At 43.1% G+C, this 17,868-nt stretch overlaps 2 protein-coding genes across 5 annotated transcripts in view; one reads left to right on the top strand and one right to left on the bottom strand.

The window, feature by feature from the left end:
• The window catches only part of PIGF (phosphatidylinositol glycan anchor biosynthesis class F), a 33,465-nt gene extending 18,803 nt beyond the window's left edge, over positions 1-14,662 (top strand). The window contains exons 7-8 of one of the 3 annotated variants that reach the window (XR_008449147.1): positions 7,289-7,428; positions 8,196-14,662. The gene's annotated coding sequence lies outside the window, so the exon portion shown is untranslated. The other 2 variants (XM_054062822.1, XM_054062823.1) reach the window with 2 other exon arrangements.
• On the bottom strand, positions 347-17,483 carry RHOQ (ras homolog family member Q). 2 transcript variants are annotated; one of them, XM_054062825.1, is made up of 5 exons: positions 17,303-17,483; positions 16,522-16,580; positions 2,095-2,259; positions 1,269-1,364; positions 347-519 (listed from the first exon to the last, which is right to left on the bottom strand). In XM_054062825.1, the coding sequence occupies exons 1-5, from the start codon at positions 17,442-17,444 to the stop codon at positions 364-366; spliced, it is 618 nt and encodes a 205-aa protein (XP_053918800.1). In that variant the 5' UTR covers positions 17,445-17,483; the 3' UTR covers positions 347-363. The 2 variants fall into 2 exon arrangements, with proteins under 2 accessions (XP_053918800.1, XP_053918802.1); XM_054062827.1 differs by having other exon boundaries at positions 2,095-2,192.
• Positions 17,484-17,868: the final 385 nt, after the last annotated feature.

Raw genomic sequence — 17,868 nt, 5'->3', positions numbered from 1 at the left:
GTGTGTGTGTATACTCGAAAGCAGAAGACTATCCAAATTAATTTAGAGTATTTCAGGCCAAGCATCTCCACTCAATAAAATCGCATCGATGCCATTTCAGCATGGTGCAGTTTTTGCTTCCTCTAGACTTTGTAACCCTGAGAGACTGTATCTTCCAGTCTGAATAAAGTATTTGTAACAGATGGGGTGGCTTCTTATTACAAATTCATTGAGCTGGATTTTATTCCTCTGGACTTCACTGGTAGTAGAAGGCAGAATCGTAGTTTAAGCTTTCAAACCTGTAACAAGTTTGCTGTGTCCTTAATGCATTGTATTCAAATTCAGTAGAATTTCACAGTAAGCCTGGCCATAGTCAAATGTATCTCACGTGATCAAACAGCAGTTTATGCATCTTGAGCTTATTCTCTTCTTCACTGTGTGTTTCTTTGGAGTTAGAATGGCTATAATAGCTTCATCAAAAACAGTCTTCAGTCCTTTCTGTGTTAAAGCTGAACACTCCACATAGCAGTAGGCTCCTATCTGTCAAGAAAATAAGCTAATTCAATAGCAATATATTTCAGCTGTTCAGTTCTATCTGTACACTTTTTTTTTATGCTTTTTTTTTCTATAGTGATATCACAGTGCTTGGGTGTGGTCTAGAAAAGTTATTTGCACATGCATCCCCCTGTAGGAGAAAGGAGGATTTGTCTTTTGGCCAAGGATCTGGGCTGTATTTAAGCTAGTTTGGTTTATAAAGGAAGCATTATAAATAAGCTGTTTGGCTTGGCAATAGGGTCCTAAGGTATTTTCGATAATTAAGCAGCAAAAAGGAATTACAGAATTACACGGCCAATTTATGTTCCAAATATAAGACTCCATAAATAAATATCCTGATAAACATAATCCATGCAGGGTGTTAAGATGGTAGTATAGCATTCTCAAATGATTTCTTAAAGATGCTTCCAACATTTTGCTTGAGCAGGAGAGGTACCTTCCAACCTCAACCACTCTGTGATTTTAATTCTCTTATCAATGCTTGTGTAGTGTTTATGAGCATCTACATGGAAAGTTAGAACAACTACTACTAGGGAAGTGCTATTACACAAGTCTACTTGTTAGCTGTATTCAACAATGTATATAAATATAGTTAATTGGTAACCAGTCATAAGGTTTCATACATTGACTGGTTAAAAACAAGTGGGCAAAATGATAAAGGAAGAAATAGTCAATTGGAAATAGTGTTTTTCATTTCTTTGCTCCTTGGTTGCATTTAGGAGTATCCAGTTTACCTCTTTTGCTAACTTCTGTCCTTGCTCCACAGATATGGGCTTCTCTTTCATATCGTTCAGTCTTGCGAGAGTTTTCGGGTCATCACGAAGATCAATCTAGCAAGAAAGATTGCACTCATGTTGGAATATTTTTTCTAAACAAAAGTCAGCAGGCTATGTGATACCCTATTTAAAGCAGAATTATTTATCTCATGGAGTATTACATGTATAAAAACTGAGTCATGTACCGATTCAGATTGTGGACCCTTCCATATCCAAAACCCCTGGAAATTCAAGCTGTGAATCTTTAATCCGGAAGGAACAATTGTTTATTCTATAATTCAGCTCTTCAATTAGACATGATCATCTCTGGATACCAGAATGTAAATCCAGCAGTGGCAGAAAGATTAACCCAAACATAATACCAACACGTGGGCCACTTTGTAATTGAAACCCAGTCCACTGCCCACAGGAAGCAAAAGGAAATGCTCTTGCTTCTTCTGTTGCTCCTTTGCTTCAGCAAAATTGGATACGACCAAAAGTTGTAGACCGAAGTAATTCCAGGAACATGGGTATAAACAATTTTATTCTGTGAGTCCCATGACTTTATGGAAAGTCACACGGAGAGAACCAGCCAATCTTACCACTCTGTTTACAATGCACATATTTTAACAAAATCAAGGTAGCTCATTAGAGGTGGGATTTTCTGCCACTTGTTAGGGTCATTCCTCCGAAGCCAGAACGAAGTGCTGCTCAGGTCCTGTCAAGCCTGAACTTCCAGCCCAAAGAAAAGGCACCATACAATGATTTGAATTGTTTAAATAAAGTAGAAGAGAACCAGATATACCTGTGTTCCTACTAGTAAAAAGGGAACATTAGGTGCATATTCCTTCAACTCCGGTACCCACTCTTCCTTCACGTTTTGAAATGAAGCAGGGTTTACCACTGAGAAGCAGATAAGGAAGACATCGGTCATAGGATAAGATAAAGGTCTCAGACGATCATAGTCTTCCTGAGAAAGAAAAATTCTGTTATCTGCAATATAAATTGTTGCTTCTGTTTTGTTAATTTTAATAGTTATATTCAGAAACTCTATTCACATTTTAGGAATTTTGTTAAGGCAAACTTTCTGAATGTTTACATCTATTCCAGGTTAGTTAGTGTGACGATTAGAGCATAATCTGCATGTGAGGGTAACTATATGTGAACACACTGAAAGGTGTGTTAATACTGATAGAAACTTCTGTATGAGAATATACAGAAGATTAGCCTTTTAAAAGTTTTCACTTATGTTTAAAAAGGGCTTATGGTTAAACATACTTCAAAGGCTAGCACTTTTTTGATCAAAAAGAAATAAGCAAAGGTGACTGCTATAGAGCCATCCACGTTATACAAAGTCTCTTTAATGCACTTAACTGTTCTCTTTTGGATCATATGTAGAGGTCTTCCTTAGAATTTTCTCACTGCCTCTTAGATAACTTATTGTCCTGTTGCTAGTGATAAGGAGTAGACAAAGTAAGAATCAGAAGGGACCTCTCTTGTACATACTTTACTTTCTGTAAGCAAGCCCAGCAAAGACTGGGAAGGAACAGAAATTAAAGATCAAGAATATTAAGCCTGTTCCCCACAATGCCCTTTTTTGGGGGTAAGGTTAGTGTGAAAATTATTTGGGTCACTAAGAGCCATAGCATTTAAAGCCAACAGTCCTCCTGCTAGGGCTAACAGTGCTGTGGCAACCTAGGAGCACTGTCCTATTGTAAAATAGAGTTCTCTCCAGCAAGAGAGAAAGTAGATTTTGCCATATTTTTCAGCTAAGAGCAGGAGGGAACATGCCCCATCCCCCCTCCCAGCTTCTCTCTGCAAGGTTTCCTTTGGTCTATGACAATTAACCAATGCCTTATCATTCTTACCTTAGGCGTTTGGTTTTTTAACTTGGATAACTAAGCATTAGCCCAGGCATCATAGAGACAGTGAAGAATGCTGGGTTCATGTCTTCTCTTCCACAATAAACACCAGTTTATTATGGCTGCTGAAGCAGCCTCCCTCTTACCCATGTAAGCTCCCAATCTTAATTAACTCCTACAAATATCGGGATGATTTGTTCATTAAATGTAGAGACAGAAATGTAATTAAACTCCATGTTGGAAATGGGACAGAAAATTAAATTTTCATTTCCTTGGCAACAGTCACATTACGAGTTTATTAACCTACAGCTGCACCATCAAAAAAGCCTTTCATTGATTAATTGTTAAGTTTTAGAGATTGGGTCACTAGAATTTCAGACGATGCGAGAACTTCCTCAGAACAGTTTCTGCTAGACTCATCTTTTCATTTGGAAGTCAACAGCTATGGGAAGAGGGTTGTTCTCCTCCTCATGAAATGAATAAAAGACAAGTACTAAAGAAGATTCTGCACTAGCAAGGAGGTGACCATGGGCCAGTACTCTTCAGTATCTATTTACACGATATTCTTATCTGTAGTCAGTATTCTTATATGTCATTTTGATTATACACCCTACTGCCAGTCTTGTATACTGTACAGTTTTGTCAATAAGCTAGAGCATGCTTGGCTGTAAACACAGGCTCCCAATTTCACAACCACAGTAACTGACGCTACTGTGACACTACAACATTTTACAGGCATTTTTGAAGATCAGTTGTTTCCCTGCTAGTGTCAGGCTCCTATATTGATTCAAAAGGAAAAACAGTAACTGTGTCTTTTCCGCATCTGTGGACATTCATCATAGAAAGCAGAAATAACTTTTAAGAACATGACAATAGCAACTTGAAACTATTTAACATTCAGTTATTTTTTAAGCATGAATTTTACATTTCGCTTCTGCTAGTGAATATAGTTAGATCCCGCTTAGGGTTACCATTCTGTTTTCTAGGGTGGAGATCAAAATCCGAAAAGAAGCTTCCCAACTGCAGATTACACTGGTCCGTGGAGTACAAAATCTGCATGCAAGAACATGCAGATCTGTCAGCTGCTCTCAAATTCAGCTCTACTAAATCCTATGTGAGGTATTACTGAATAGGTTTTATTAAAAAAAAAAGAAATCTAGTCGTAAAGACCTGCCTTTGCTACACTCAGCGTTTCCAAAAATCTCACATCTGGGTTGCCATAACTAGAATACTGTCTGCATTAAATGCTGGAATGGAGAAAACATTTCACTGGCACCAGAAATTACTGTTAGCCCATTGACCTTAAAATATCTCTTTAGTTAATCCATTTTAAATTACAGACAGACCTTTTATTCAATGCAAATACTAATCATTTTCTGATCTCAAAGCCGAGTTACATTTGCATGGTTTACTTCAAAACTTTCATATTCAGTTTATCTTTTCAAATCCCATCGGACACAAATCCTTGTCCATGTAGCCACATCTTGGTACTGCACGTTACTTCCCACGTATTCATCAGGAGTCATCTGGCAGTGAGCAATGTTACTGCTTTTTAAAGCATATGCTTCCTTTCCTGCCCTTACATCTATTTATACACCTTCTGATTATACCGTCCCTCCTGCACCAGGCAAACTGTGGGTCCGTCCTGTGTAATTAAAAAGTTAAATTGAAGGCAAGTACAGTGTGATAGGATACATCATGTACCATGGCCAAAGATGTATGTGGTATTCACTGCAGTGACTTCACTGCATTTACACTTACTTAGATTAACAGATAAATTTGCTATATCCACTGATCCTGCTGCTTGAAACAAGTAAGTGCTGCGAGGCTCTCCTTTAAACCTTCTTTGTGCTATGAAAACTAGGTTCATATGGATACTAATAATGGCAAGAAATTCTCATAAAGCCTCCCACCATATGATTAGCCTCGTCCTGCATCCTGATAAGAGATCCTAGTGTAAATGCTACCTGTATCTAGTAGGCCAACTGGGCTTAAAGACTCCTTCTGCTACCCAACAGCTCCTCAGAAATACCAATCAAGCCTGAAAACTTTCTGTGATGTACTGGGCCTAAATAACTGCTGCACTTGGTAGAAGAATTTGAAATACCAAATGAATTTAGATGGTATACTACAGAAACCTGGAAAAATCTGATTGCTTCAAGTGTAATTTATTTCCTGAATCTAATGTAAGGAATTCTAAAATTAAATGCAATAACCAAATCTAATCATACTAGCCAGTCAACATAAATTCCAATTTCAGCGCATGTACACACCACACTGTACAACAATTAGACTTCCAATCTAATTGGGGAACACAATGCATGTCTATTCAAATATTAAAAATCTTGAAAATTTAACTGGAATATTTCAAGAATGGGAATAAGATGGGCGAGAGAGCCACTAAGGGTAGAAATATGCAGTACAAGTCTCAAAAATTCCAGGCTGTGATAGTGAAATGGTTCATTTTCTAACATTCTCTAGACTTTAAAATTGTTCACTGTCTACTGAAGCAGATGAATACAGATAGAAAAACATACTGAAAATAATGGCTTTTTAATAACTTTAAACAAATGGGACTCAAGTAGCTTGGCCTAATTAATGTTACAGGGAGCTGTGATCCATATAAAAGATAGGACACTGTAGCAGGACCATCCATCATTTACCTAGTATCTCTGTGATAACCCAGCGCAGCTGCCAACACAGAACACACACAGAAAAGGAACTGAAATGGAAGAACTAATGACTTGCCTTGACTTCTCAGTGACAGACTGGGAAGGACTGTTTGGTGTTTTGTTTTGTTTTGAAGAGAGAGAATGGAAATCCATTCTTTTAGATTTTCATGTTGCCCTAGTTTTGATATCCCACAGGTTATGTCTAGTATTGCCTTTACATTAGCTCCTTAAAATCTCTCCTTCACATCCTTTTTTCCATGTTATAGTACCCAATAATCTGCCTCTATGAGATGGAGGGAACAAAATAAAGCTTGCACCACTGGAAAAAAACCTGGAGCTCAACAACTCCAGGTTTGTGATCTCAGTGTTAGCAACCATCTGTTGCTTTCACAGCTTACAACAGCAATCGTAAGAGGAGGTTCTCACTCCCAGCCATCTGTTTTTAGAGGGGAAGCCAAAAATAGACATCAAGCAGAGCTGCTAGTGGAATCCAACCTTCATGGAGCAAAGGGTAATCACTGCTGCTGCCCAGAGGGTCTCAATAAGGCACACATATGTAACTAGCTGGTTTCTGCAGAGCAAAATCCCAGCTAAAAGTCGAACTTTTATCCCATTTTATAGTAGGGCTTGGTAACAACAGTCTAAAGTCTTCTCTCAGTATGAATTGCCATACTTTAATTTTCTAAATGCATTTCAAAGCTGTCCTTCAAGACTGCGTTTTTCATAGTTTTCCTCCTTAAAAAAAAATTCCATTTCAAAACACACATACACACACACACACACACACACCCCATTTTCAGAACAAGTGAACCATAATGATTGTTTTATCTAACATGTGCTCTAGGTACTTAGTAACACCCCACAGTTACCCCAGTGGACACATCCTGCTGTCTCCCCCAGATTATTTGGAATTAAAGGCTGATCTGCAACTTTGCCATAAGCATCAGGCAAAACTGCCAAAAGCAGCTGCCTACTCCAGAAGCACACTAGGAAACTGGCTTCACCCCCCTGAATCACCCTCTGTGGTTTCTGATTCTACAAGATGCTTGGATGGGGGAGGAGAGAGAGGGAAGTGGTGTGTACTGTCCCATGCCAAGCACAAATTGCTTCCCTGCCTAAAAAAAACTATGAGTTTTTTCAGTCTGGGCTGTGTAACCCTGTAACCCTTTTTAAGGAAGGAGGGTGGAGCATTCCTAGGACACTAGGTTCCTGGCACTGCCACCCACAAGGCACCACTAATGCAGGACCATTTGGCAAGCTGCAATTTGGGCTGACGCAGCATTGCCATAAAAGTCTGCTTGTCTGATTCTGCAACTCAAGCCCTGTTACACTGATGGCTCCATTTTATTTTTCAGTTGCCTACATGTGTAGCCACTAGCTCTAGAACATGCAAAACGAGATATGGTGATTTTTTTCCCCTGTCTGCAGGAGAAAACTGCATTACAGACCCTCTCTCTCTTAGCAGGCTTCTTGGGGATACAGTGTGCATTGCTAAGGAAAGCAGAATTGTCCTGTTGTGGCTTAGGTTTCCCAGGGAGTGCAAAAGCTGCCAATTTGGGCCAAGCATCTATTTTTAATTTATAGAAAAGGCTGCAAGAATGCAGGGTAAGTGCTCTTCCATTGTATTCTAAATGAAGTAAGCTGATCTAAATCCATCTCCAAACTCCTGTGAGGGGTCTGTTTAAAGGGTTATGAATTATACATTGAAAAAGACCAGGGTCTGTGAATTACTTTTTTTTTTTTTTGACAAAACTTTCCCTCTGGCCAATTTGAGGACTGCACAGCTGCTTACATGTCTGAAAATCTTTTCTGCATAGACAGAGATAACTAGCTGGAAGATGGCACCTAGCAAGATGGATTTTAGAGCATTAGAGACAAGAAGAGACAGAATATTCCTTTATTTGTATATAAAATTAGCTTTAAGTGATCAGAATCAATGCCAGTTTTAATGTGAGATTAAATACTGTCCAAATCCTACATCTTGCCATGTGGTGATGCTAAACTATTTTTCTAGAAAGCCTCAACAGAACACTCCCATTTCTCTCTATCACCACAAAAACTTCAACTTCGTGGCTTCTTCACTTTCTGAAAGTGGAAGTCCATAGATTTTCTCTGTAAGGCTTATTATTTTAGTGTCTGTAACAGCGAAACATGGATTCAACTGACTGCAAGCAGTATCAGCAAGCAGTTTCACTTTAACACCTTATACCAGTTGCTTATCCACTACAGAGCTCCTATGAAGTGGCAGAGCAACTGCCACGGACAAACCCTTTCACTCCTTCACCATGAGAAATCACAAGGCTGCAGAGTGTTCCTGCACCAATTCCCTTCTCACCACCACTAACCTTATGAACAGTACTCTTCCCACACAGGACTTCCACTTTCCACGGAAAGGGAACTGACCCCAGTTTTGGTGACTGCAGCCAAGAACAATTGGGATTTTCCATTCTTTCAAACATGGGCAATCAAAGGAAATTCACTCCGGCACAGAAGATCTAGTTAGCTCCTCTGCAGAACCTGCTCTTTGGAAAGATGGGTTCCTTCACTTTATTTTTACAGAAGAATATGGTCATTAATAAATCTCTTCTCATAGGGAAAACAGACTATGGAATAGAGGTGGTTTAATATTGTTATGCATATCATATCAGACATGCCTTTTCCTTTACTAATAATATAAATCTTGCCCAGATCAGAAAAAAGTGATCAGTTAAGTGTCCTGTTCCCTTCCACTTTTTATAAATAAAACCCCAAAAGCATGTTTTCCAGTTCAGTGTTGAGCAACAGCTCTTAGAAGACTAAGCCTTTGCACTACTCCTCAAGATTAACTCCCATCACACAACTTCTCAGAAGATGAAGTGCCAGAGTACCAGTGCTATCATGTGCACACTGAATAAATACAGTGAAAAAGTGTCTGGAATTAAAGGAGTTCCTAACAGTCTTTTGCACCTCATTTTATGTCAAGTCCTAACTTGTCAGGGCTAACAGCTTCCATTGAAGAATGTGGTAAAACGCGCAACAATTTCACTGCAACAGATGTTATGGCAGTTGAAAAGCTGCCTAGGGTTTCTCCTTCTTAAGTGAGGAATATGTCAGCCATCTCACTGCCCATGGGCTATCTGTTGGTCGCAACTAAAGATCCAGCCCACGTCATGCCTGGCATCCATCCCTCATTGACACTGCCACTGCATCTATCTCTAATTGGAAATTAAACCAATAAGGAACTTACATTAAGTCCTACAGATGATTTTTTAGCATTCACAGCTTCATCTAATTTAGAGCAAAAGCTGCCTGAGGCACTTTCAGTCTGTGTTTTATTAATCTGAAGAAATAAATTCACTTAGGATGCTGATACGTGTTCCTTTGCTCTGGAGAATAATGCTGCCACCTGCATTTTATACACACACCAGAGAGTGCTGACCGTCGCAAAGAATTATTACACATGTGCCACAACATGGATGCAGCTCAGAGCACAATGAAAACAGCCACTAATGCATCAAATGGCACAACCTCATCAGAACTGCTGGAAGTGTCACATAGCATTCAGACACATTTTTCTTAGCACAAATCATCCAGTCACCAGTCCAAACCAGAAGACTGCATTTAAAACCACAGAACAGAGTGACAGAAAGATACAATTCGCCTCCTCTCTGCCCTCATTTTGCATTTTTTCTAATTAGAGGAGGGACGGTTTTGTTAGAAATGTAACTACTCATTTGAAGATTTTTTAAAAAAGTCCTAAAGCTCTGTTCCAAAGCATCTGTTTTAGTAAAGTTGGTTTTTATAATTCCCAATAAAATTGCAGGATTTGGAAACAAGTGTGCTTTATATTATTTTGTAAAGCCCAGATTCTTAAGAGCCTCATGATGACATAAAGAAAAATCACATCCTATTCACCTTTAAATGAAAGATAAATTTCTGATCCCCCAGAGATACAGAGAAAACTTGAATACATGAAGCCCAAAGGCTTAACGAAATCCCTCATCCAGCAAAGGGCAAAAGAAAGTCTCAAACCATTCTGATTTCCTAGGTTTTTTAGGTAGTAGTGTCTGCAGAAAAGAATAGCTGACTCACCATTTTGAATGCCTGGGACTGACAAAACCTCAATATTGCTGAAGTAAGTGGTACATCTACTTTATCCATGTGTTCTCAGTAAAGGAACTGGAACAAAGCTTACTGAAATCAGCAATAGGGTGCTGGCTAATACAGAGCTTTAGGACACACATTATAAGACCTTTTGTGCTGTAGGTCTGCGCTATGGAGGCAGTACTCAGTTCTAAATTGTCTTTAGTTTGTTTTAAGATGTAGTTTGGAGGAGGAATCAAAAGTTAGGCTATGAATGAAAAATAGTGCATTTTTTTATACTTTTCCAAAATATAAAAAGTTCTTTGCAAAGGTAACAGATTTCAGACAAGAAGTCCGACTATGGACCTGCCAAAAATTCCTAGGCTCTCCTGTGTTCTTAGAAAAATTCTGCCAGCTTGTGCCATTCCATCACTCTTGCCTCCTGCAGTACAGCTGTAGATTATGTGACACGCAACTGAGTGCAGGTGCACACACCATCCTAAACTGAAGTCAGGACATAAGAGGGTATGCAATCATATTGTGCTAGAAGAGCAACAATTATAGCTTGTATTCGGTGTTGCCTTTTTAGCTGATGGTGGTTGGATAGCAGCAAAAGTTGCCACTGTATCTCAAGGAAAATAAATGAGTAAAATTCAGAGAGAGAGCTCTGTCACAAACTAAAGAATATCTACTGATTCTTAATCCAAGAAAAAGAGATTTTTACTTGACCAAACAATGTTTAGCAAGCATCTCTCTGGGTCAGTACTCTTCATGCGTTTTTAGCATATCAAAAACTGAAGTTTCAGAGAACCTCTCAAACTTGGTTTGCTTTGGGTTTTTTACTTTGGTTGGCCACTAGCATACTGTTAATTTGGGGAAGACATTCTGGATCTACATTTTCAAATACATCCCTTGCATTTGATTTTAACACAACTCTGTGCTGCTATTCAGAAGTGCCGTGGGGCTTTTGACACTCTGAAAATGAAATATAACTGTCTTGAGTTTCCCATATATATTTAGTGGATGCTTTTGGGAACTCAGAGCAGCATTTCCCATCTGGCAATAACAATACTTACCTATCTTTCTAGGAAAGATACAACACTTTCAAAGTGCAAGTCACAGGTCACAATGAAGTGTCTGAATGTAAGCTTTGCACTGCTATTATTCTTGTTGGAGGGCCATTTTTAAAAGCTGAACTGAATGTAAAAGTCCCTTTCCTTTTAAAGGGAAAGCCTGTTTTTGCTTGAACACTTGTTTAGAGAACTCTTGACACAGATTGTTAACTCGGGCACTTCACTTCCTTCTTTTGCCTTGAAAATCTTGTATTTCAGAGAGGGAATCTAGGCATAATTTTATTTTATCTGCATACATCCGATTGTTGCTGCAGAGCCATTAAACCTACGTGGCTGGCAACATCCCTGAGCATGGAGTGTCTTCAGCAGAGGCTGAGCTATTCATAGGCCAGCATGCTGGCCAGCCAGGAGTGAGCTCATGAGCTCACAGCCTCCCAGCGCCAGCTGCCAGCTCGGCTGGAACAACATAAAGAGAGGGAGAGAAAATGCAAGTAGGAAGACTGAGGCGCAGGGGGGAATGGAAAGGGGACAGGATGTTAATTGCTGACATTTCATTTTTAGATCTGCTAAAATAACACCATAGGTTTTGGTGTTTACAACTCTACAGTAAAAGGTGGCACACTTTGCATGGTGTAAGACTGTGTTTGCATGTTCCAGGCTTGCATTTGGCACTATGGCCATGTGGGAGATGCAACTCGGAAGGAGTGATATGGTCTGAGGAGGGACACTTCTGTTTCCCAATGGACCAGACAAAATGATCAGCAATTCCCTCTCCTTTCAGTAGGATACAGAAGTGATAGCTACTAGACCAGGGCTATATACGAAATCCCAGAGAAAGACTCAGCAGGGAGTACAAAGATCACTGATATTTCTTGTGTTATTTATAGCAACCACCACAAGTTTGGTGACAATCCATTTTAATCACCACACCTCCACCCCTCTTTCCCACAGGCACACTCACGGTTAGAACCGTTAGGTTTTACACCTTGCCGTAACGCAGGCACTGATCTTGCTAATATCTAAGTTAGTTTTAAACACTTAAGCAGCCTGACCAACTTTAATATAAACTGCTTTTAACATCAGTGGCTCCGTTCAAAAAATCCGTGTACCTAAATGAAGGTGGCTGCACCTGCAACCAGAGTATCCAGCAGTATCTGAGCTGAGAGGAACCAAGAACTTCTTCTACTCTTGTGCTGAGCACATTTTGTGGCTACTCTTTTGGTGACAGTTAAGAAGGCACCAAGAGCTTTACTGTATCAGACCTACAGCTTGTCCTATGCGCATTAGGGCCATTAAGGCAGAGAAATAGAAGTGGAAAGCAAAGGAACAGAGTTTACCTCGGCTTTGTCCAACCAGGCCACACGAGTATCACAACAGTAAGTGATGCTGAGGGATATAAATATTATTAGGCACTGCACCTTAGTAAGATTCACCCTGCTTCTTCTGTACTGGCTCTGCACTACCCAGATGCTGGCTTGGTGCCAAACATGCACCAGACAACTACTCCGTGCCTCAGCGTCTCTTCCCAGGGCAGCAGACTCTGCTCCTGCATCCCCCCAATCCTTCCTCTAAGTCCTGACAGTCCTTTACAGCCAAGACACACAAGCAGAGCAAGGCTTCCATCTGTATATGGTCAGCCCATACTGGAGGGAAGGGACCAAACTATGAGTGAAAACCCCACAGCAAAAGGGATGAAGAGGGGGATGAACGCTGATGGAGCGAAATCCCTGAGTGGTCACTTCTGTGTGTCCCCTCACTTATCCTGGTCATTTGGAATGTGGGAGGGGGACACAGAGTGCACCTCTTCATTAGTGTTTACAGACAGTTCTCCAACAGCTTAAGTATCAGGAAAGCTGGCAGGATTGCTTTTGGTACTATAGAAGATCAAAATTATAATCACTCATCACTAGTTCAAAAGCACTCTAACACAGTGAAGTTAACGGTTCCCTGATGAAGCCATGGTTCTCTCCCAGGATGATTTTGCCACAAGCCTCTGCTCAGTGAAGAGCAGTACTGACACACAGTTAGTCTCCCAGAGCAAGAGAGCCAACTGCAAAGCCAAAGGCATCCAATGTCAATATGACAAGCAGATCACGTTTAAACTTCAGTGCATTGTTGCTCCCAGCTCCAGGCAACATAGGTAAGTGCCTGGGAAACCAGGACCCACTCCAAACCTACCCCGTCTCAGCACATGGCTATGTGCAACAACAAGGCTAAAAGGAGCTGCCGGCTCCACCTCTGGGAGGAATTGCTGAAGGAATGTCCTCTCGGACACCACTGGCCCTGAATTCCCACCCGCGTCCCTGGCAAGGGAGCCTGCCTCCACAGCTGCAAACCCAAAGGGGCTCCAAGAGCCTCCACTGCCCAGCAGCTGTACTGGCTATTTTCTGCTGAACCAGGGCCTCAGTATTTTCAGCCAGGGAAAAGCCTGCCTGAACTCTCTCTCACACACACACAAAGGGGAAGAAGGCCTCTCATCCTGCAGACTGAAGTTTGTGAACTGCTAGTGTCATTTTCCCCTGCTATATATAACCTAGAAAAAAAAGAGATTTTAATATATTTATTCTCAACCTACTTTAGACTTGCAAAGGTATGAGGCATTATGTCATTGGTGTAGTTACTACACATGATCTTGTGTGTGTTGTGAAGAGGCGAGCTAGAAATGAGTAATGGATGCCATGAACTCAGAAGCTTGCAACTCCTCTGCCAAAGAGAAGTCTGTCACAAGCTGCTGAATACATAACCACGCAAGTTAGAGACCCACAGGCTGGTGAGTCACTATTTCAGGCCGATGAGCCTGCTGTGCACCAGCTAGAAACCAAAAAGTTTTTAATTACTGCTCCGTTACAGGCTTTCTGCATGGATTTGGTAGGTCACTGTCTGAACCTCCATTTACCCCTTTGCTCTTCTTCCCCACACCACGAAATAAGGTCTGTAGATGGTACCCATGTGCTCTGCCCAGAGCCAGGAGTATAAACATGCTGAAGATTGTGAACTGCTTAGATACCACAGTGATCACACACTGCCAAGTTTTGATAAAATGATGCTATCAGGCCAGTATTCTACTATACATAACTATTTGAGGGTGACAGAACTAGAAGTAAAAGCATTGGTGCGTGCTGGCACAGAAATCCTGACTTTGAGCAGCAAAGAATCCAAGCTGTACGGAAGTCTGAGCAAGCAGCAGGCATGTACCACACTGCAGCATGCTGTTTCCTCAACACAAAGAAGGCACCATTAACTCATGTCTTTTTTGCTCTTTACTGTAGATATTTAACCTTTAAAGTAAGCTTTCTGTTACTGCATAGCTCTGGGAAGATGAGCTTGTCAGCACACTCTCTGAGGAAGCTGCTAAAAGAATGAAATTGCTGGACTGGCATCTTCACAGACTCCCCATGAGCATCTCCTTAGTTGTGGTGGATGCTGGGATGGGCCCCTATGGGCAGTTCCAGATGTGCACCAGTTCTCCAAATATGCTGAAGAGCAATGGAGATAACAGTAAAGATTTTATAAGCATTGCAGGTCTGACTGAAATTGGCGGAATTCCCAAGAATAGATACATTTGTAAAGGTAGCCTCATTAAAACACGCTATGTGAGCTAAGGCTCTTCTGAATCAGGCCAGCAAGATCCGGTTCTGGATAGATCAGAAACTGCTCTGGAATTTAAGCTTAAGTTTTCAGCTTCTCAAGAGTTTGAAGGGGGGGGGGGGGGGGGGGCGGGGCGGAAAAAGTTTACCTCAACTTTTTACAGATCTGGATAAGCAGTTTCACACTGTAAAGTTTTTCTTAGTTTAACAGGAATATCTTTGCTGCAAACTGGACAGTTTTACTTTTGAGGTGGCCAAAGGTCACTCAGTTTTGTACTCAGCACATTCAGGCAGAGTGGGATACCACAAAACCACCTTAGTTAAGGTTACACAGAGCTAACAACAGATGCTCCCATTAATAGCAACAAGCCAACACAAGCAGTTTGAGATGGCATCTACAAATAAGCTCTGCACATGTACAGTAATGCTAGGGTTGCTTTTACATTTTCCAATGCTCATGATGAAAAAAATTAAAATAAAATAAAAATAGATGTGTATTGATCAAATGCGTTATTTTCCTGAGCACTAGATCCTCATTTTGTGCCATACTTACGCAATATTTTACAAGCTATGTTTTGAACCTGTTACTACTGAGAAACAGGACTATGGCAGCAATAAGAAATGCACTTAGTTGGCATAAATTTGATGAGTATGTGTTTATGTCAGTGAGATGACAATCATGAAGTCAGTCTTTTTGGGAAGAGCCTCACCCTGCAAGCGTCAGCTTTCTGGAAAAGGGGCTGTTTCCTACAATTTTCATCCAATTGATTTTATTACTTATTTCAGGCTCAACAAAGATATAAAAGACCAGTTAAATGCTGCTTCTCCTACTTAAAGCTATATGCATATTTAAGAAGGCACACTAATTTAGGCAGCGGCTGTTCCATTAAGTTTAGCAATAACATGGTTAAAGAACATGGCTTCAGTCTGTGTGAGCCCAGTAGATTATCTTACAAGTTGCTCTTTACAACAAGGAAGCAGGGCTGAGGTCATGTGAGACCAAAACACATGCTCGCACTGCAAGAAGAAGTTTTAATACAAGGAATACACAACTTTGCAGAAACCCATGCAGCATTTCTGTATGTGCTCCACACGTCCTTGGGAGATGATGCCTGCACCTCCTGGGGTCAGGCCTCTCACAAACTATTTTGTTTCCAATAAGGCATCTCCAGAGAGCTGGGAGCACTTTAACCTAGGAGACCACGCTAAGCCAGCAGCTGCTGCGGCGCAAGTTAAGCCAAGAAGCACCCTGAATAATGGAGCCCTTTAGTAGCTGCTACACCAGTGACTCCTCCAAACACCAAGCATTTTATCCATCATTACTTAGGATACACTCTGACATAGCATCTTTCACAACAGGCTGTAATAATCCTAACCAAAGGAACCACCTGAATTGTCTGGGAGAGCAAAAGAAACCCAGGTTATCTCAAAGGCAGTGTCTGAGAATTACATTATTATTTCCCCCTTTAAGCTGAACAACTCTTCCTACCTATTTAAGAGCTGTTGAGCGTAAACAAGGCAAGCTGCAGCACCTTGGCTCTCTACCCAACCCGGCTCCTTTGACGCGGCCGGTTCTCTGTGTCATAGAATCATTGAATCATAGAATGGTTTGAGTTGGAAGGGATCTTAAAGATCACCCAGTTCCGCCCCCCCTGCCATGAGCAGGGACACTTCCCACTGGACCAGGCTCCTCAAGGCCCCATCCAACCTGGCCTTGAACACCTCCAGGGACGGGGCAGCCACAGCTTCCGTCGGCAACCTGTGCCAGTGCCTCACCACCCCCATGGTGAAGAATTTCTTCCTAATGCCTAATCTAAACCTTCCCCCTCCAACTCAAAACCACGCACCTCTCCCGACACAGCCCACCTCCACCCACCCTCAGGAAAAAGGGTGGTCAGGTTGATGGTTTTCCCCTAAAGCTCGTTTTTATCAACCACACACATCCGCCTCTGGACCACCCAGCACTCGGCACTCACCTGTCCCGCGGTGTCGTAGAGCCCCAGCAGGTACTGCTTCCCCCCGACGGTAACGCTGACTGCGAGAGGCAAAACACAGCGGGTCAGTGCGGGGAGAAACGCGGGGAGAAACTGGGAATGCAGGGGGGAGGCAGAGGAGGCTAAGGGGGGGAAACAGAGGAGATGAAGCAGGAGAAAGAGAGAAGGTGAAGAGGGAGGGAGAGGGGGGTGGGGGGGGGAAACCAGACAGAGTAAAAGGGGGAAAACGCAGGAGGCAAAAGGGGGGAAAAGACAGAGGGGGTAAAGGGGGGACAAAGAGGGGGGTGAGGCGAAAGGAGGGAAGAAACAGAGAGGGTCCAGGGAGGAGAGACTGAGGGGGCAGGGAAGGAGGCAGAAACACGGGGGGCAAAAGGGTAAGAAACAGAGGGGGTAAAAGGTGGAGAAACAGAGGGGCGAGAAAGGGGGAGAGACACGGAGGGGGAAATGGGGAGTTGTAACAGAGAGGGGCGAATGGGGGGAGAAACACAGGAGGTGAGAAAAAAGAGGGGGGGAGAATGGGTAGAGAAACATGAGGGGTGAATGGGGGGGGGCACAGGGGGTGAAGGGGGGAAGAAACACGGGGGGTGAAGGTGGGGAGAAACACGGGGGTGAAGGTGGGGAAGAAACACAAGGGGTGAAAGGGGAGAAAACACAGGAGTGAAGGGGGGAGGGGAACACAGGAGTGAAGGGTGGCAAATCCCGGCCGGCACCCCCCCGACCCAGGCGGGCAGAGCCGAGGTGCGGAGCTCGGCCGCCCGCTCACCTGCGTAGTGGTCGAAGACGGTGGGCACGTACTCCTCGGGGAAGGCGTCGTTGGCGTAGCTCATCAGCAGGCACGTCTTGCCCACGGCGCCGTCCCCCACCACCACGCACTTCAGCATGACCGCCGCGCTGCCGTGGGCCATGGCTGCACCCGCCCGGCCTCATGGCCCCGCGGGCTCGCCCCGCCGCCCGGCCGGGACCCCCGGCAGCGGCATCGCCGGGCGCCGCCTCCCCCGCCCAGCACGGGAAGCGCCGGGGCTGCAGCTGCTGGAGCGGGGCTGGAGCCGCCGGGGCTGGGCTGGAGTTGGGCTGGAGCTGCTACTGCTGCTGGAGCTGCCGGAGCAGAGCTGGAGCTCCGGGGCTGCAGCAGCTGGAGCGGAGCCGGAGCTGCTGGAGCTGCCGGAGCGGGGCGAGAGCTGCTGGAGCGGGGCCGGAGCGGGGCTGCAACGTTCGAGCTACTGGAACGGGTCTGGAGCTGCCGGAGCGGAGTTGGAGCGGGGCTGCCGCAGCGCTGGGGCTGCCGGAGCGGCCCCGCTGCCCGCACACGCATGCACAGCGGCGCCCGGC

This window comes from Cuculus canorus, chromosome 3 (assembly GCF_017976375.1).
Source record: "Cuculus canorus isolate bCucCan1 chromosome 3, bCucCan1.pri, whole genome shotgun sequence".
In the NCBI taxonomy this organism is placed as follows: domain Eukaryota; kingdom Metazoa; phylum Chordata; class Aves; order Cuculiformes; family Cuculidae; genus Cuculus; species Cuculus canorus.
Note: the sequence above shows the minus strand (reverse complement) of the source record. Positions and strands in the feature narration are given on the sequence as shown.

What these genes read in the sequence shown, in the direction of transcription:
- RHOQ (XM_054062825.1), bottom strand. Translation starts at nt 17,444, where the DNA reads ATGGCCCACGGCAGCGCGGCGGTCATGCTGAAGTGCGTGGTGGTGGGG. An exon ending in TCTACGACACCGCGGGACAG is followed by an intron (nt 2,260 to 16,521) that starts GTGAGTGCCGAG and finishes TTTCTTTCTCAG; the next exon opens with GAAGACTATGATCGTCTGAG. An exon ending in TTTTACTAGTAGGAACACAG is followed by an intron (nt 1,365 to 2,094) that starts GTATATCTGGTT and finishes CTTTCTTGCTAG; the next exon opens with ATTGATCTTCGTGATGACCC.